This window comes from Perca fluviatilis, chromosome 14 (assembly GCF_010015445.1).
Source record: "Perca fluviatilis chromosome 14, GENO_Pfluv_1.0, whole genome shotgun sequence".
Taxonomy (NCBI): Eukaryota; Metazoa; Chordata; class Actinopteri; order Perciformes; family Percidae; genus Perca; species Perca fluviatilis.
Window position 1 is genome coordinate 20465177 of NC_053125.1, and position 20023 is coordinate 20485199.

General features: G+C 39.9%; 2 protein-coding genes across 3 annotated transcripts; both read left to right on the top strand.

Annotated features, from left to right (window-relative positions):
* The first annotated feature begins 97 nt into the window (after positions 1 to 97).
* LOC120572461 (E3 ubiquitin-protein ligase TRIM39-like) lies at positions 98 to 4250 on the top strand. Its single transcript, XM_039821784.1, is given in 9 exon segments — positions 98 to 158; positions 331 to 521; positions 1411 to 1749; positions 1752 to 1864; positions 2051 to 2146; positions 2358 to 2591; positions 2779 to 2926; positions 3008 to 3034; positions 3484 to 4250. Coding segments are annotated over 8 exon segments (1695 nt in total). The 5' UTR covers positions 98 to 158; position 331; the 3' UTR covers positions 4032 to 4250.
* A 1773-nt stretch (positions 4251 to 6023) lies between these two features.
* On the top strand, positions 6024 to 20010 carry LOC120572458. Of its 2 annotated transcripts, XM_039821775.1 has the most exons (27): positions 6024 to 6208; positions 8627 to 8843; positions 8969 to 9190; positions 9322 to 9542; positions 9680 to 9761; positions 9861 to 9946; positions 10064 to 10148; positions 10230 to 10309; positions 10394 to 10489; positions 10803 to 10896; positions 10995 to 11068; positions 11450 to 11533; positions 11747 to 11834; positions 13458 to 13543; positions 13640 to 13735; positions 14011 to 14106; positions 14293 to 14374; positions 14452 to 14492; positions 14614 to 14709; positions 15425 to 15523; positions 15883 to 15981; positions 16238 to 16342; positions 16522 to 16617; positions 17134 to 17235; positions 17327 to 17498; positions 17613 to 17639; positions 18012 to 20010. In XM_039821775.1, exons 2-27 carry the CDS (start codon positions 8645 to 8647, stop codon positions 18539 to 18541), a joined length of 3138 nt encoding a protein of 1045 aa, XP_039677709.1. In that variant the 5' UTR covers positions 6024 to 6208; positions 8627 to 8644; the 3' UTR covers positions 18542 to 20010. The 2 variants fall into 2 exon arrangements, with proteins under 2 accessions (XP_039677709.1, XP_039677710.1); XM_039821776.1 differs by lacking the exons at positions 11450 to 11533; positions 11747 to 11834; positions 13458 to 13543.
* Positions 20011 to 20023: the final 13 nt, after the last annotated feature.

The following is a 20023-nucleotide window of genomic DNA, read 5'->3' on the forward strand; positions in this document are numbered from 1 at the left end:
ACTTCTTTCAGTGAAGGAAGTTAAGTGGCATAGCTTTGAACAGAAATGAAACCTAACAGGGAGGACGGACAAGAGGAAGGACACACCCACACACACACTAGGTGGGAGTGGAGAGAGACAGAAGCCGGAGAGCTAAGGAGCATTTTAATAGCTGAAAGGTAATATTACACTCTACATTGTATTGCATACTTTTAAATATTTTGGATTGACGATACATATGACATTATTACTTCAAAGTTCTGTGGCTTGGAGAGGAGTTTCTTTGTTCCTGAACTCTTTCATAATTTTCTGCTATTTGTGGTGTCACCAGTAATGCCTCTTCCATTACAGTATGTCTCAAACAGACACAAACAACGATTCAGACACAAGCCTCCAGGTTTGTGACTGTGGCTGGTCCAAAGTTACAACCTATAATGAACTGAAAATACACCAAACGGAGACGGGATGCAAGCCAAAGGGTGTGAAGGTTGATGAGAGTAAACAGGACCTAAAGCTGGATGTCTACACCCCTTTAAATACTGGTGAGTTGTGCACAAAGATTATTGCGTACACATTGTGTTCATTCCAGTTCACTCTGTCTTACATTACTTTTTCAGTATTTAGTCTTAATTTCACCTAACATTTTATAGAATAGTGGCTTGTTGTAGAAACTCTACATTGTACAGGAACATTTTTCTCACTCATACACAGACTGTACAGTCTATGCTCATACAGTAGAAAACAATCCTCTTGGGTGGAAAAAGAGTTCTGAAATCCAACATGTCAGCCACTAGTGAAGAAATCATTAAATTACTGCAATACAATGACAATCTGCATCTATAATTTTTCATTTTCTTAATGGGTTAGCAGAAAACAGAAACAATACTAGTAAGAATTAAAAAAATGCACAATATAGGTAAGCAGTGTACATATTGTTACATGTCATTTTAGTTACAATTGCTATATGTCAGAGGTCGCATGCCTCTTGAGCAACTAGGGTTTAAGTGTCTTGCCCAGGGACACATTGGTTGAGGTATCACAGTGGGAATTGAACACTGGTCTCCCACACCAAAGGCAGGTGTCATATCCACTGCGCCATCACCACCACCATATTGTTTATTAGAGTAGGTTGATAAGATGTGCTGATATCTTGCTGAAGATGTGCTGATATCTTGCTGATATTTTGTACATTTATAATATATAACGTATATTTTGTTCGGTTATGTACTTATAGCATAAAGCACATGTAACATAAGTTACTCAGTTGACAAAGACAATTTAAAGCAAGACTATGCGTCTAACGTTTGAAAGAAGAACTAACACATTGTTCCTCTTACAAATGATAAGTTGAATTAAGCAATAATTGCAAGCTTGCTTAATTCAATACATTCACAATGAAGTCAGTTCATTTATGATTTTCTTTTTATGCAGATATGGCCTCTGCTAGACCATCACCCAGCAAGACTGTCTCAATGGAGACACATCTGAAATGCTCCATCTGCATGAGTCTGTTTGTGGATCCTGTCACTACAGCTTGTGGCCACTCCTTTTGTAAGGAATGTTTGGACCGTAACTGCGAGTACAATGACAGGTTGTGCCCCCTATGCAAGCAGATTCTGAGGAGAACCCCAGAGGTGAACATCGTCCTGAGAAGCATTGCCGAACAGGTGAAAAAGACCCAGGAGGAAGACGCTAAGTACGCTCTGGCGCCTGGTGAAGTGGCCTGTGACATTTGCACAGAGCGGAAGCTGAAGGCTAAGAAGTCCTGCCTTGTGCGCCCGTTTGTCAATTGCCTGGGGATAAAGTGGATGAGCTGGGCATGTCTGTGAAGTAGATCGTCAGAGAGGAGGTTGTTCCTATTGAAGACGAATGGGTCAAAAAGAAGGTGAATGAGCATATGGAAAGACTTATACATTTTTTAATCTAGTATTGACAGTAGTGTACATTTACTTTAATCCATTGTGATATGTTGGACAAAATAATAGAGTTGCAAACACACCAAAAAGAGGTATGCAAATGATGACGTGAGGGATGAAGTTGGGATATTGACTTGCTTTTTTGTTTAATACAGGCAACGCTTAAAAACACAAAGATAGAGTTACAGGAGAAAATTGTGAAGAGAAAATCATGGGTGGATGAGACTAATGCATCTCTTCAGAGCTGCAAGGTAAGTTACAAAAAATACAACCACTACTGATCCTATAGGTTGACCTGGATTGACGAGCCAATCAGATGAGTGCTCCAAGCAAGTTTCAAAACAGTATAGCAGTTATTGGAACAACTGTACAGTGTCCCACATAAATGCTAAGCTTCAAGATTGGTTAAAATTACACCGTCAAATGTCGAATGGACAACTCTTGCTTTTCTTCCATTTTCAGGACCAGCTGGAGAATGAGTGGTGGGATATTGAGAATGTGTTCACAGCTGTGATTGCCATTGTGGAGGAAGCCCATGCGGCAGCTCATAAGCCAGTACAGGACAGGAGGGAGGTGGTGGAGAAAGAGGCAAAAGACATCCAACTGAAGTTGGAAGCTGAGATCAACAGGCTTGAGAAGACCATCTCTGAGCTGGACAATATAGCTGCGCTTGACGATCACATCCTTTTTCTTCAGGTGGGAAAGATTAACCTTTTTCGACTCATATATGTTTAACAGACGAAGAGAGAGTGTGTCTTTTGAAGAGCCACACAATGTATTTTGATCAAATTACCTCTAAATCAACGCAGCTTGTATGATAAAATTTTTGTGTCTGCATCCTGTTGGTTAATATCATCTTTCTCTCTCTTTCTCCTTGTCTCAGAGTTACCCATCTCTTCAAGACCCCAACAACCTCAAAGACTCGACGGAGGTAGAGCTCGACACATCGCTGTCTTTCGGCACCATGAGAAAAACCACAACAACCATGTTGGAACAAATTCAACAGAAACTGGAGAATCTGACCTCCATTGGTAAGAGTTCAATCATGGCGGTAAATGTCAGAAGCTAAACGTTTGACTTAATTGATCTAAAACTATTTCTTCACTTCACAGAGCTTCAGAGAGTTCCAAAGTTTACAGGTATGTGATTTGATCAGTTTCTTCCTGTGAATATCGTTCAAAAGCACTTTAGATCTTATAATTGTAAGATTTACAAATTATTCATATATTATTTTGTTAATCTACAAAAATGTATTTACAATGTTTATACAGTTTACTATTTACATATTTGTGTTTAAACAGTCATTACTTGCATATTTAGGCTACATGTTTAATTATATACATCAGCAGTTAAGAATCTACCTTTCCTTGCATTTTCCTGAGTCTAAGTTCTGCTAGCGTCTGATTGGTTAGTTCAGCTACATGTGATGGAGTAAAACAAGGAAGTGTTGTTGTTGTGGAGCTGGTGAAGTGGGAAGAACAGTAAAGCGCTGCTTAACAAAGCTATCCGTCTCCATCCAGCTCTTTCTTCTTATTTAGAATGATACAACCACCACGTTACATAATTATCTTCAACTTGTAATTAACAGTGGACGTAAAGCTAGATCCAACCACGGCGCACCGACGCCTCATTCTTTCTGATGATGGGAAAGAAGTGAAAGATGAAGGGGAGGACCAAGAAGTAGATGATGCTCCGGAGAGGTATGATCTGTTTGCCAGCATCCTGGGGCTCAACAGGTTGATCTCTGGGAAGTCGTACTGGGAGGTGGAGGTCAGCAACAAGACGGGCTGGGACCTGGGTGTGGCAAGAGGCGACGCAAACCGCAAGGGGAAACTCTCCCTGAACCCAGAGAACGGTTACTGGGTTACCGTACATTATGAAGATGATAAGTACGCAGCCCTGACAGCACCGCCAGTTCGTCTTTCCCTGAAAGACAAACCTAAGAAAGTTGGGGTGTTCGTGGACTACGAGGAAGGTCTCGTGTCCTTCTACGATGTGACGGCTCAATCTCACATCTACTCCTTTACCCAGTGTTCCTTCAGTGACGAGGTCTTCCCATATTTCAGTCCACATGTAAAACAAGATGAGAAAAACACTGATCCTTTGATTATTTGTGTTGTGAAAGATTGTGATTAGGTCATGGAAATGTTGTGAAGACTGTGTGGGTTTGGCCCAATCAAAAACGTTGTTTCGTACAATATGGAGGGGGAATTTGTGGTGAATCCTGCTCTTTGGGGCTAAATGGATGGGGAATAAATAATTAAAGGTGCCGTAGGTAGGATTGCGAAGATCCAGGACTTAGCCAAAACATTTGAACATCAACAACTTCTCAGTCCCTCCCCCCTTTCCGCTAAAGCCCAAAACGATCTCCTAAGCCCCTCCCCCCACAAGGGAGAATGAATGCGTGTGCAAGAGCAGTGATTGACACACCCCCCTTGGTGCATCTGAACAGTGAGCTGTGGATTTTTGCAAATCGCACTCCAGGCTGTAGGTGGTGCCAGAGGAGCTGGATTTTTTTTTTTAAATGACCTGCTTCATGTTGTTCTACTGGAACATAGGGTCAGTTTCAGCAAATATGACAGAAAGTTAGTTTTATAAGTCCTGTGTGAAACCAAAATTTACATGACTGATCTTTGTATAACCAAGTTGTTCCCCAAATCTAAACGTACTTAACTACGTAACAAACATAGGCTACTTATTTTAATCCAAAATATTTATTTTTCTAAACCTAACCATGTAGTTTTGTTGCCTACAGAAAACAAACCAAGGTGTCTCTGTGAACACTGAAGTTTAATTTTTAAAGATAATTTTGTTTAGGGGGCTTTTCCCTTTATTGACAGTGGATAGACTGGAAAGGGGGAGAGAGATGGGGGATGACACGCAGCAAAGTGCAGCAAGTTGGATTCGAACCTGCTCTGCTGCAGGACTCAGCCAACATGGGGCGAACTCTCTTAATGGGTGAGCCAGAGGCCACCCCACTGAAGTTCATTTTTAAAAAAAATAAATGTTTGTATGCATGTGACCAGCGAAAACGACATTTGCAATACTGGCACTAGAGGGATAAGCAGAGCATCATAGTTTAAACCAGGGGTGTCAAATTTATTTTAGTTCATGGGACACATACCCCTAATTTGATCTCAAGTGGGCCAGACCAGTAAACCACTCCAGAAAGATCAGAAACTTTATCTGCCACAGAGTTTCTTGTCAGCTTGATGTTGGCAAACACAAGTTGCTTCTGCTACGACAGCGTTCTAAGGCCATTGTAGGAAAAAATAATGATGTTACGGACCTGGGAAAGAGAGATTATATTCTGAGAATAAAACTCAGAATTTATAAGCTTAAAGTAGAAAGAACTTGGATATTGTCTGAGATTAAAGTGGTCAATTTGGAATTGGAATGAATTACTTCTCTGCAATTTTCACACTTTGCAAAGTCATCCAGTGGGCCTGATTGGACCCTATATGGCAGGCCGGTTCTGGTCCACATGCCGTATGTTTGACACCCCTGGGTTAAAGCTTAGGTTCAGCGATCAAGCGGCTGTAGTTGATGAGTAGGGAGTATGTGTTTACCACAACTATGCCAACATTTATAAATGCCTATGCAAATTAGTTTGTTTTTTTTTCCTATCCTATGGTCATGGTAAATGTTATGAAAGTTGTGCAGTCCCATAACAGTCAATTCAGTGACATTTCCAGTTACACTTTAATGCATGACCAAATTATGCCTCTTACAACTTGATGAATGCAATACTTATAAGACTTATGATAGATGATGCATACAATTTGTAAAAGCAAATGTGTAAAATGTACCTATATGGTAACTCTGGGAATGTTAGTAGCCTACACACACATGCATTAATTACTTATTCTTGGGGGTGGGATGCTGCATTTGCTACATTCAATGTATCCTGATTATTTACACAATGTTCTCTTTTTTAACCTATAAAAATAAAAATATCTAAACTTTCAAATTGAATCAAGTTTTTTTTTTCTCTCCCTCTTCGTGAGGTTTTTAATCAACCACTTGAATAGTTTTTTATTGTGCAACATTTTGTTCTATGGTTGTTAACTGTTAACTGTCTATGGCTGTTGAAGCTGAGTGAAAAACCGCGCGGTTGGTGGGTTTTTCACTTTTCTTACCCCAGAAATGAAACTGAAAGCAGAAAAAAAGTGCACTTCCAAACATCACAGTTGTGGAGAGCTAATGTATTTGGAGGCAACAGAACACAGAAGAGGACCAGGTTATGCAATACCTTTTGTTTTCTATGCCATTTAACGAGCTGATAATGTGCAGAGGATAACATGACATAACAGGTAAGTTTGTTCAAAATAACGGAAACGTTGTCGATAATTTTGGTCTTCGTGATGTTTGCGGTGATATTAAATCAGTTTAAGTGCCATGCCCAGATTAAGAAGCCCATGGAGAGATGTCTGCTAATTGTTTTTATTCATTTTGGTAAGTAGCCTCACCCATCATGTATTAACAGCCTTTAATTAGCTGCTTTTACTGAACTACCATGTATTGTTATAGATAATGTGATACAATCTAGTTAAAAACGAGAAAGGAGTTGCATGTGGTCTCCCCTTACTTTGCACTACAAATAGTGACAAATATCTCTAAAGGTTTATGACTCATCGATGAATCATAAATGCTGACTGAGGTTTTTAGTTCAGAGGAGAGCATATCATGTTTCTTATTAAAAGGACAAATACAGTTTCCTGGTGCAGAGACAGTTGCAGTCAACGTGGTATGGCCCTTGAAATAAAATTGAGAACTGTATAAAGAAATGCATTATAATGACTCTTAACAGTAAATCAGAGCAAATGAGGATGACTCAGTTATTGCTGGTTAATCATTTTTACTCTTCTAGGCAAAACTTACAGATCAGGATCTCTCTCTCTCTCTCTCTCTCTCGTTCCCTCAAGAGAATTTATGGCAAGGTTTCTTGTAAAATTGACTGAAGTTTTTAAGTAGCTCTGCATCCAACGCCAGTAAATCATATAAAAATAAAAGGCGTATGTCCAATCCATCTGAGGAGCGCTTTCCAGTCTTTGCTCTGCATAGATGGAAGTGATCCCTTGAGTATGAAAAGTACAGCAGTAGAGAGGAGGAAGCTGCAGCTGTTGGAACATGACCCTAAGCCTCTTGGTGGTGCAAATCATGATCATTTTGTCCATGCACATGCCTTTATGTCAGGGTTTCCACAGGGGCCAACATTTCCAAATACAAATATTAGGCCTTAAAAAGTCTTAAATACGCTGAAGTATTGTGTTCTAGGTCTTAAATATGAGTGGTGATGGTGCAGTGGATATGACACATGCCTTTGGTGTGGGAGATCTGGGTTCAATTCCCACTGTGATACGTCAACCAATTTGTCCCTGAGCAAGACACTTAACTCCTAGTTGCTCCAGCGGTGTGCGGCCTCTGACATATATAGCAATTGTAAGTCGCTTTGGATAAAAGCATCAGTTAAATGACATGTATTGTAAAATAATTTTTAACAGGTCTTAATTTTCTTACGTCCATGTAATGCTACCTTAATGCTCATTGAAATGTTCCCGCATCGCTTTAGAATGTTTTTTTTCTTTAATTTTGTGGGGTTGTAGTTCTTTCTGTCGCTAGTCCAAATATAATTAGCTGTATTATGACTACAAATGAGACCAACTTGCAACTTATTTTGCAGCCAATCTAGACACCAGTGCTATAATGCCAATGGACTCTGACATCTGACTTTTTTTATGTTGTGATATAGGTCTTAAATTTTATTCATAATGGTCTTAAAAAGGTCTTAAAAAGTCTTAAATTTGACTTGGTGAAACCTGTACAAAGCCTGTATGTGTTAGAGCTGGGCAATATATCGATATTATATCTATATGATCGTGATATGAGACTAGATATCTTAGATTTTGGATATCGTAATATGGCTTAAGTGTTGTCTTTTCCTGGTTTTAAAGGCTGCATTACAGTAAAGTGATGTCCTTTTCTGAACTTACCAGACTGTTGTAACTGTTCTATTATTTGCCTTTACCCACTTAGTCATTATATCCACATTACTGATGATTATTTATCAAAAATCTCTTTGTGTAAATATTTTGTGAAAACCCCTCTCGAAAATTATAACTACACGTTGCAGCGACGCACGTCACTCGGCCGTGGCTTGGTAGCGTTGCATTTCCCCTGACTCATTTCCTGGTTCTCCTTCTCCGTAAACAACGTGAAATCAAGGAGAGGGTTAACTTTTACTGCTCCAGATTTCCCACCGTGGTCATAAAACACAGGGGAGACACTTTGCTTCTCTATGACTCTAGAGTCGCTACTCGCTCCGAAGCTAATCGCTGTCACTCTCTCACTTCTCCCTCGCTCTATCACCCTCTCCCCACACACACACACACACACACATGCTGGCTCGACGCACACACCAGCGCACAAGTATAAACATCCACTTACGTAGGCTACGGCGAGAGCTCTGCGTGGAGCCTCCGCAGGACCGTAAAAAGGCCTTAAGGTGTTCAGTTTACAACGATATAAAACAGAGAGAAGTCCTCACATTAGAGAAACTGGAGAGAGAAATTTTACTTTTATAAATGACTTAAAAGCAATGAACCAATGAAAATTTTGAGAAGCAATTGTTGCGTCTAAAATGTTGTCGCTTCTACTTCTAAATCTGTAGAATGCATAAACAAAAAAAATCCCATCTTTGACGGATAAAAATGTGCATTTAACTTCTTCAGATACTCAACAAACCAGACATGAGCCTCCAGGTTTGTCACTGCGGCTGGTCCAAAATAACGACCTACCACGGCCTGAGAACCCACCAGGGGAAGATGGGATGCACGCCGAGGGGTGTGAAGGTGGAAGAGAGTGAACAGCAGTACATGTGGGGACATATTGAACTCACAAACAATCAAAAGGACTTTGAGCTGGATCTTTACACTTCTATCGAGACTAGTGAGTTTTGCACAAAGTTTCCCCCGATACATGTGTTCATTTCAGTGCACTTTAAACTAAACACTTTTATTTTCACCTAATAAAAAATGTGATCGAAATCAACTCTTTGATTATGTCTCAAACAGACACAACAGACTACTATTCAGACATGAGCCTCCAGATTTGTCAATGTGGCTGGTCCAAAGTTACGACTTACCATGGCCTGAGAACCCACCAAGGCATGATGGGATGCACGCCAAAGGGTGTGAAGGTTGAAGTGAATGAACAGCAGTACATGTGGGGACATGTGGGACACACAGACAATCAAAAAGACTTCAGGCTGGATGGCTACACTTCTATCAAGACTGGTGAGTTTTGCACAGATATTCTTGAGTACATGTGTGATTCCAGTGCACTCTAAACTGACTTATATTCACCTTAAATCTTCCAATAATAGATGTGATCAAAAGAATAAACTCTCCAATTATGTCTCAAAAAGGAGCAGCAGACTACTATTCAGACGTGAGCCTCCAGGTTTGTCACTGTGGCTGGTCCAAAGTTACGACCTACCACGGCCTGAGAATCCACCAGGGGAAGATGGGATGCACGCCGAAGAAAACGAGGATCCCAAAGACAGAGCAGTGCGACTGGAACAATCAGTGGGAAGAAGTGGGTGAAAGGAAACATCAGCCAGCTAAGAGAACGACTGTCAAGAAGGAGGTATACATTCTAGAGGGATACTGTATATGGGCAACCAGTCAAAGTTCAGTTAGAAAAGTAATATTTTGAGCAGTGCTATATCATTATTGTGTCAAACAATATCAAAGTACATTGAACTTTCCACCTTAACCTGACAGAACGCGCCATTGCGGCCAAGCACCAACAGCCGTACCATCTCTGCTGAAAAAACAGGCCCGATCAAGGTGGAAAACAAATCATGTATGTACAGGATTATAGTTCAGTCAATACAATATTTTGCATAACAATCTGAACAATTAAACATCTGAGATAGAGAATGATTATATTCTGTCACTACAGCTTTTGCAACTCCACAAAGCTCTTCCCAAAGAGCCACGCACCCAAATGCAGGCCATCAGCTGCAGGGTTCCTCCACCCATCCACAGGTAAAACTTCATGAACATCTCAAATTCTCTGACTGATAAGTGTCAAAGTATGAACAATATTAGTATAGTATTTTGATACTATACTAGTAATTGTTAGTGACCTTTCGCCTTTATTAGAGAACCGATAGTAGAGCCGTGACAGGATATTGGAGCCATACTGACTCTGCAACAGCAGACGCATTTAAGGAGGAGCCCAAAACACGTACGTATGATTATAATTAATCAAAACCAGATTTTCTGACAAATAAAGCAGCTGAGACACAGACTGATTCTTTCCCTACAGCGACTATACCACGCTCTTCCCAAAGAGCCACGAACTCATTGGCAGGCCATCAGATGCAGGATTCCTCCACCCATCCACGAGTAAAACATCTATATGATTAGTTCACATTCTCTGAAATCGAAGTGACTAAGTATGAAAAATAAGATGAAACTAACATCTTTCAGGTGATTGGAGCAGACAGGGAGCATCCAACACCAACATACCCGGTGACAGTAGTCAGACCTAAGAAGAAAGACAGGAAGGACCAAACATTATCACAGGTACTTAACTGTTTGGTTTAAAGCTTTAGTGCGTAACCCTTTGATATTAATAAACGTCCGTTACATTCAAGCCATTGAGCCAATGAGTTGCTACCAAGCTAATTAAGACTATCAGCTCCATAACTCCCTCTGTATTTTGTGCACAGAAACTCAAGTGAAGGGGGCGATAACGGAAGGCTTGTATCATGTGAACGTGCCGACAGTAGATTTACTTAGAATTCCTCTTGGGGAGACAGAAACTACGCACTGTAGCTTTAAACCCACTATTTGATTTTAGTTTTTTTAAGGCTGTCTTTTTTTTTTTCTTGATTAGAAATCAGACCGTAGAGAGATGTCAGGAAATTGGAGCATCAACAGTTGTACCGACTTTGCAACAGTAGCCACAATCAAGGAGGAGTCCAAGTCACGTACGCACAGGATTATAATTCAGTCAAAACTAGATTTTGTGTAACAATCTGAAAAAAAAGCAGCTAAGGCTGAGACTGACCATCTGCTTTCACCACAGCTTTAGCAATTCCACAGCAGTCTTTCCATACAACCTCAAACTCAGAGCTGCAGGATTTCTCCACTGGTGTGCAGGTAAAGCAGATTTTGTTTTTAGCTGTTTTATTCTTTGTATTTACCTTACCTTAGTTTATTGTTTAATCGCTGAGTGTTAACAATGTAAATGGAATTTACATTAGGGCTACACAATATATCGCTTTTTTATTGTGAGTCATCCAGACGCAATGATAAACGCATCAGAAAAGACTACGATATTGCACCCAGGTGCTGGTTCCTTTTGTGTTCAGTTCAATGTTCCAAAAAACAATATTGAAAATAATTTCCTTTATTTTCTTTCATTCAACATGCAGTGTGTTGTATTATCTGTTAATTCATTGCAAGTAATTGCGATATTTAACAACATTATGGCATATTTTCCTCATATGGTGTAGCCCTAATTTACATCTTATCTTTCAGGTCAATAGATCGGTCGGGGAGTGTCCAACTGTCCCACGGATAACAGTAGTCCGACCTAAGGAGAGGGATCACACATTATCACAGGTACTAGACTAGTTTATTTTAGACATTTTTTATACATAGATATGTTATAATTTTCAAGTATTTTAGGCACCTTTTTAGGTATTTTATCCTTATATCTGCCTTGTTTTTTGTTGTTTTTTCCTTAACATTTTGTTGATTGTGATATGCACCACTGTTTTAATGGGCTAAATGGATTCCATCAGTATTCTATTAGTAGTGCTTAACATCTTCCAGGTGAAGAGTTTGGTCAGCGAGCGTCCAACCACCACAGACCCAGCAACAGTAGTCCGACCTAAAGGGAGAGGATCCAACATTGGCACAGGTACTAAACTCTTAAGTGTTTAAGACTCTATAATTCATTTTTAAAGTTTCCAGGTGCAGGATGGGAAAGCTTGGAGTCAGGTTAGTAATTTATGTGAACTCAGTTTATTTACAACCGCTTATGAGTTTTTGTAGACCTTGTTGTGACAGATGCGTCATTTTTGACTTCACTTACAATGTTTTGTAACTTTTACCCAATATTCAATGCCAACAGATTTGACCCTACTCAGCAGATGCTTCCTTGTACTGTATGTCGCCTTAATATCTGCGTAGGATAAAAGCAATTTGGCACAAGCCTAGTACAGCACAAGTGCTTCTATTGTATTGTTTTTTACAAGTAGACCGACAAGCAGGGATTTTCCTGTCACAGAATGGGCCATTGGGGGGGGCACTACACACTGCAGTAAGTATGATCGGTCCTCGTGCAGTAAAAGCAATGAGTCTGTGTTACCTAATTTGACAAATATCTATGCATTTTCCTGTTATTTCTGACAATTTGATAAACAAAAAGGTATATTATGCTTGAGTCAATATAACCCCAATTAACAAAACTGCTTAAAAAAATAATATTATTTAAATAAATCACCGGGAGAGTCCGGTATAGCCCGACTCTGGAGATAAAACTGAGATTACCTCTCATATTCAAGTTTGTGTTCGGCTTGTTCGACGGTTGTTTGGTAAATTGCTCTTAAACACAGAGAGGATCAATTCTTGTTATTGGGGCTGGCTAAAACATCTTTGGGGGGCGCCAAAAATTCCTCTATGCATGTAAAACCCTGACAAGTATTCACTTTTACAACCTTTAGACACATTTGGATAACCTAAACCTGCATGTGAGCATTGACTCTGCAACAGCAGCCACAATCAAGGAGGAGCCCAAATCACTTACATACAGGATTATAATTCAGTCAAAACTAGATTTTGGACCCTATCTTGCACGCGGCGCAGTGCAAAGTGTCTGTGCTAGTTTAAGACCGACGCAGTTGTCAATTTCCCGCCCAGCGCCCACATCGTTTAAATAGCAAATGCACCTACGCCCATCTGTGTGCTCATGGTCTTACAGGGAGGTGTGTTCAGGTGAATTCTTGGCATATTGCTATCTTGAGGCAGCGGGAAGTGATCGTGCCGTTGACCAACAAAAACCTGCTCTAAAGTCAATAACGCAGCATTTCATTGTTATTTTAACAGCGCATTAGTAAAATGCGCCTAGGCTTGTGCACAGCGCGAAAATACACTATGCTTGTTACACACACAGGGACGCGTAGCAACACAAAAACATGCTAAAGATTAATAATAAAAATATTACGGTGCAAATCCGCCATCATGCGCCAAGGTCCAAACGTGCCTGGCATTTAAAGGGAATGGGAGATGACACTTTGATTGGTTTATTGCATGTTACGCCCGAAACACACCTATGAATTAATGAAGACAGTAAGTACAACCCTTTTGAACCATGCCCCTGGCGCACGGACCCTTTTTTCCGCCCTTAAACTAGCAAAAGTGGATTCGTTCACGCCCTAAACGCACCTGCGCCAGGCGCTTCATGCCGTGTGCTTAGATCGTTAAAATAGTGCCCAGTGTGTGACAATCTGAAAAATAAACTGACCATCTCCTTTTATTACAGCTTTTACAACTCCACAACAGTCTTTCCAAACAGGGACAAACTCAAAAGCAGGCCATCGGCTGCAGGATTTCTCCACTGGTGTGCAGGTAAAGAAGATTTGTTGGTATTCTCTGACTGTGAACATAAACAAATTAAGTACTTTCCTTTCTTTTATGTAAATTGCATTAACTTTTTTTTTAAAGCTGAATAGATCAGTAGGGGAGTGTCCAAGATCTTCACCTCTGGCCACAGTAGTGCAGCCTAGGGAGAAGGACAGGAAGGATCACTCACTATCACAGGTATCACACTATGATAATCAAGCCATTTACTGTTTAAGAGCCTCTATTACGATTTCCAGTTGCTGGGTGGGGCGTTCTGTGATTGCAACATCTCTACATTGTCCTCACTTCAAGCTCAAATATAGCATACGAGAAAGAAAGCATATTAAAAACAGCTAATGAGCATTTTTAGACCTACTACCTGTGACAGACACATCCAGCACCTTTTGCTTCGCCTTCAGCATGTACGTGTGTGTGTGTGTGTTTGTTTGTTTGTGTGTGTGTTTTCATTTAAGGCAAGGCAAGAGGGATTTCAATCTGAATTACCGTGGAAAATTCAGATGAGAAAAGAAAAGTTTAGTGAAATCAGACCAGCGGAGAGAGCCTGCGAGGTAAACAGCAGCTTTATTTTTTTTCACTTTGGATTGGCAGTTTGATAAATGATATATATATTATCATAGCATATAGCATATAGGAATTTGTCATGGAAATGCTGAACAGTGTCAAATCACCTGGAAAAGACTTTATAACACATGCGTTGTACTTTGAAGTGAAATGTTTCCAAATTTTTTTGACAGAGTGCCCCAGATTCAAAATGTTCCAACATCCAAACAAACTCTGCAGCAGCGGAGGCCACGAAAAAGAAGGACCCCGAATCCTGTATGTATGCAGTAGTATGGTTTCTTCAGTTGTTCTTCTTCATTGCTAAATAATCCTGCTGTCTTCTTTCTCTACAGCGTGTGAGACTGCACAGCCTGATTTCTCCACTGGCATGAAGGTACCTGTACAGCAGAATCTTGTCTTATTTGAATGTTCTGTGGAGCAAAACTAATTTCACCACAAAGGTTATGATGTCATCATTTAGGCCCAGCTTGCATTGAGTGTTTAACATGTTTCAGTTGAAGGAACTGGCCCGGATGTTTTCAGCCACCACAACCCAGGAAACAGCAGTCCGACCAAAGAAGGAACACAGAGGGGAACAAAAACTGTCACAGGTAGTCTTTACTCTGTAAATCTTATTTTTTCCCTCACTGAGGTGCCAGATTTGCTAAAATACAGAAAATGATAAATGTAATGTTGCATTTGCATTTCATTTTTTGTAGTCTATATCCACGACGTTCCACTTCCGGGATTGCTCTGTTGCCGCCGGAAATTCCGCCGAATGTCACTCTTTTCGTCCAGATGTTGTTACCTTGCACTTTCTTAATGTAATTTTTAACTCCGGTGGATTTCTGAGGACTATGATTAACTGCTCCTCAGATCTCTGCAGGGTAAATCCAGACAGCTAGCTAGACTATCTGTCCAATCTGAGTTTTCTCTCGCACGACTGAAACAACTTTTGAACGTGCATGTTCCACAAAAACAAGTTCCTTCCTGAGGCTGTTTTGCAGCGGCACCGTGGCTGTGTCCGGCGCTTAGCGTCGCCCAAGACGATTGTGATTGGTTTAAAGAAATGCCAATAAACCAGAGCATGTTTTTCTCCCATCTCGGAATGCTGTGTGGACTCGCCAGACCAAGGTCTAGCAATGCGAGACTAAATTTGTTTGTGACCTTGTTTCTGGGCTGTAATGTGCTACCTTTCATACAGTAGCATTACAGTAGCATTAGTTCATACAGTAGCATTAGTTATTATCATATGTTATCATGTTGGTGACATATTGTATTGTTGGTGTATATTTATTGGATATGTGAGTGCTTAATATCTTTTAGGTGAAGCTATTAGCTCAGAAGCTTTCAGCAGGCACCACAGCCCAGATAACAGAAGTCCAGCCAAAGGAGAATGACAGGGAGGATCTGAAACTACCACAGGTACAGTACTAGTGCCTCTATCAGGGCTGTTACCATTTAAAATCGAACAATTTTAAATCGAAAATCGATCAAAATGAGCTTTCGACTATTTGGACAAAAATCAAAAGCAGGCTCAGTGATTCCCCCAGTATTCTTTTCTCTCTCCACCCACGCTTACTTGCGCACCACAATAAATTCAATAATCTAGAAAATAATCAGCAGGTTAATCGCTGAAAATAATCATTAGTTGCAACCATAGAATATATATAAAAAATAACACAAAATAATAAATGTCTGTGCAGCTGAATACACAAATTCATGTTTGGACATTTTGTACCAAATGCCTCAAATATTATAACCCTTCCACCTTTCTCTGACAGAATGTACCAGACACCACAAGTGCCACCACCCAAATGAATCCTGCATCAGGAGAAGCCACAACTGAGGATCCTAAAATAGATTCATCCACTGGCACAAAGGTACAGTTTAATTTTGACTTGCTGGAATGTCTTGCCTGTAGATCAAATCTACTTCTTAAAAGACATTCAGCCTAGTACACATTTTTCATACTTTGCTTTTGCCCATTTGTTTCTGATATTTGCCCCTTTAATTATATTACAGCATGTAAACCAAAGTGTTACATGCACACTTTGGTTTAATGTTTCTTTACTGCACTCTTCAGAATAAGCAAAGGTCATTCGGTTTTCATTACTTCTTACTTTCATTGGTGTACAGCTTGCATTGAGTGTGAAGGAACTGGCCCGGATGTTTTCAGCTACAACAAGTGAGGAAACAGCAGTCCGACTAAAGGGGAAACACAGAGAGGAAAAACAGTCACAGGTTAGAGCCTCTGTAAAACATGTCACTGAGGTAGGTCACTAGAAAGTTGTAAACTTACGCCATGGGATTTAATTCAGTATGAATTATGTAATTGCATGGGTGTTTGACGAGGTAACTAGGTGGTTGCTAGGCTCGTTAATTAGTTGGATACTTACTTACTTACTTATTTTCAATTTCAGGTGAAACTATTTGCTCAGAAGCTTTCAGCTACCACAGCCCAGGAGACAGCAGTCCACCCAAAGGAGAAAGACAAGGAGGTCCAAAACCTAACACAGGTACAGCACCAGTGCCTCTTTAGTTCTGTTTATAGCTACTATTTCATTTCCTAGGATGGCAAAGGTATGAGGAAGGCATGACCAACCCTACTCCCCCTCTGATTGGCTAGTACGCATTGTCTTTGTTGGTTTGGTTAGTTAGGTTTAGGCAAGAGGAGTGGGATTGGTTAGGGTCAGGGTAAGAATGTCAGGGTCAGCCAATCGGAGGCAGAGTAAGGCAGAGTAGAGCTGGGCAGGCCTTCGCCATCCTGGGGAAAAAACTCTCTAACAATAACGATGTTACTCGAGGGATGGCAATGACAGTTTTGTTTATTACTAATTAATATTAGCATGCTACTGGTATCACTCAGACATTACTATAACCTGCCCCTAAAAACTATATATCCAATTAGGATAGCAATTTTTCCAATATAACTATTAAAAACTAATAAACCATAGGCAGATATATTTCAACATCATGTGATTGTATGGGTGACATACCATACTCAAAAGCCTTTCTATTTAAAATAAATCAAGGTAAGGCCAGACAGAAATGCAGCTGACACAGCTGTAAAGGACAAAATCCAGACGAGAGACCAAAAGGTGGCTCAAGGCAGATCATCTGTAAGAGCCCGTAAGGTAAGCTGCAACATTTTGAACTTCTAAGTTTTGTATTTTCTCCCAAATATGACTTGATACCTAAATCAAAGCACTATGTTGGCCTTTTCAGGGCAGCTCAGAAGCTGAGTGGCTGGAGATCACCAGTGTCTTCTCAGAAGTGGTAAGAGTTGCAGAGGATGCGAAGCAGAAGTCCCTTGACCTTTCATTGTCTACTCTGAGAACTACAACATCAACCATGATGGAACAAATTCAACAGAATCTGGATAAACTCTCCGCTATTGGCGAGTCCATGCGTTTACCAATCGTTACATCTCATTTGTCTTGTATTTTGTGTTCCAGTAGTTGTAATTTATAGTCACTAATTAACTAACAAAATAATGTATGTTTCCCAACAGAACTTAAATGGATTTCTAAGTTTGCAGGTGCGTATTTCAAATTGTGAAAAACTAAAAATTTATTTTTTAAAGTTCTAGAGACATTGAAGAAAATGTTCTTAGCATATAGTTTATGTTATATTTCTATATATGTATTGTATTATGTTTGCAAAGTATCAGTCAAAGGGCTAACATCATCATCAAATGGGGTAACAGTTTGTAACCAAATAACCCAACAATAATATAAAAAATAACACTGGGTCAGCCCATTGTTTTGGGTTTGATTGGTGACCCAGTGGTTTGCTACATGGACAAATGTATCCTAGTACTTCTTCTCCGCTGTAATCCATTATAAAATATGTGGAACTGAATCTTCTGCACAGTTATGTAATTGTTGTATTGTTTTCATCTTAACTGCAGTGGATGTAAAGCTGGATCCAACCACCGCACACAGGTGCCTTGTTTCTGTTGATGGGAAGAAAGTGAGTAGCAGAAGAGAGAACCAGGATACTCCGGGGAGCTTTGGCAGCGTCCTGGGCCTCAACAGGTTGACCTCTGGGAAGTCGTACTGGGAGGTTGTTGTCAGCAACAAGACGGGATGGAATCTGGGCGTGGCGAGAGGCATGGCGAGAGGTGGTGCAAACCGCGAGGGGAAGCTCTCGTTGAAACCAGATAACGGTTACTGGGTCACCGAACATTATGAAAACAAGTACGCAGCCCTGACAGCTACACCAGTTTGTCTTTCCCTGAAAGAGAAACCACAAAAGGTGGGAGTGTTTGTGGATTACGAGGAAAGTCTTGTGTCCTTCTACGATGTGACGGCTCAATCTCACATCTACTCCTTTACTGGGTGTTGGTTCACTGGAGAGATCTACCCCTATTTCAGTTTGCACCTTAAAGGAGACGGTCAAAGTGCTAACTCTCTGATTATCTCAACTGTAAAACACTAGTAATTATGTATGTTATTATAAGGTTGTGTGTGGACATCCTTTTACTTTTTTTATTGTCAATGTTAGGGTTTTATTTTAGGGTTGATGTTAGCATTTTCGTAAAAGATTTGTTGACAGACACAAGAGACAGATGAAAAGCCAAAATCGAAGCAGCAGCGTACCAGATATCCTGTCTTAACCATGGATGTATTAGAAGGACTGGAACCAGTGTTTGAGGCCGAGCTCTGTGCATTAGAGACCTCCGCCGGCCGAGCCGGCAACTTCAGGTTTAGCGCTCCACCCACTTGAATGGGGATTAAATGATTTAATTGTGCGGCTCAATTAATTTGCTTTAAAGTCCAGCACCCTTTCTGGTGGCCTAGTCTTTACAAGCTCCAAAAGACTGGATCCTACATTTCCTATAATGCAACTGGCTAAGAAACAAAGAAATTAGTCTAAGCTAGTTGAGTTCACATTGTCTGCAATTGTTTTCTACATATCTGTATTAAAAAGATATTGTTTTTGTACAGATAAGGGTTTTCTATATAATCAGCAATGTGTTTCCTCTGTGTGTGTTACTGTTAGAATAGATAAGTATTTATTTATTTAAATATTATATATAAGGCATTTGGCATTATCCCATAACTTCAACAGAAGTTATTGCTAAAGTCTTGCTAAAGATCAGTATAATGTTACAAATGTGTTACTTGGTTATTATGATGTTTACAAATGTGTATTAATGTGCATTTCATGTATGAGTGGTTGTGGGTATTGATTGTGCATATACAACTCATTTTTGACATCATCAGTCTGATCTCTAACCCCTCCTCTCTCCTCTCTCGGTTGCTTGTTATAAAGGTGGAGTGGGAAGTGAAGTCCTATTAAACTCATTTTAAGTGGTGGAATGTAACTAAGTACATTTACTTAACTACCATAGTTACAGTAAGTACAGTTTTGAAGAACTCTTACTTGACTTCATTTTACGTTACTTTATACTTTGCTACAATTGAGAGGCAAATAGTGTACATACTCTACTACTTTTATTTAATAACTTTAGTTAGTTTGTGTCTAGCTACTTTGTAGAATTAGATTATTAATACAAATATAAAATATAAATATTGTGACATTAACCAGCAGTACAGTATATAAAACAGCTGAAATGAGCTCCACTATTACCAGCTGCACCATTAGTGACACTAACATTAATGCATCACTAATTATAATCCTGTAATAAGTTTCTTTGGAAATGAGCCATTCTGCATATTGAGATATTTTACTTTTGGTACTTTTAAGTATATTCTGATGCTAATACTTTTGTACTTTTACTTGAGTAACATTTTGAATGCAGGACTTGTACTTGTTTACACTGTAGTATTGCTACTTTCACATAAGATCTGAGTACTTCTTCCACCACTGGAATTTACCCCTGAACTCATTATACAGTACATGTTTAAATGTTTTCAGATAAACATGTCAGAGATGCTGTACAAGCTCCTGTGTAAG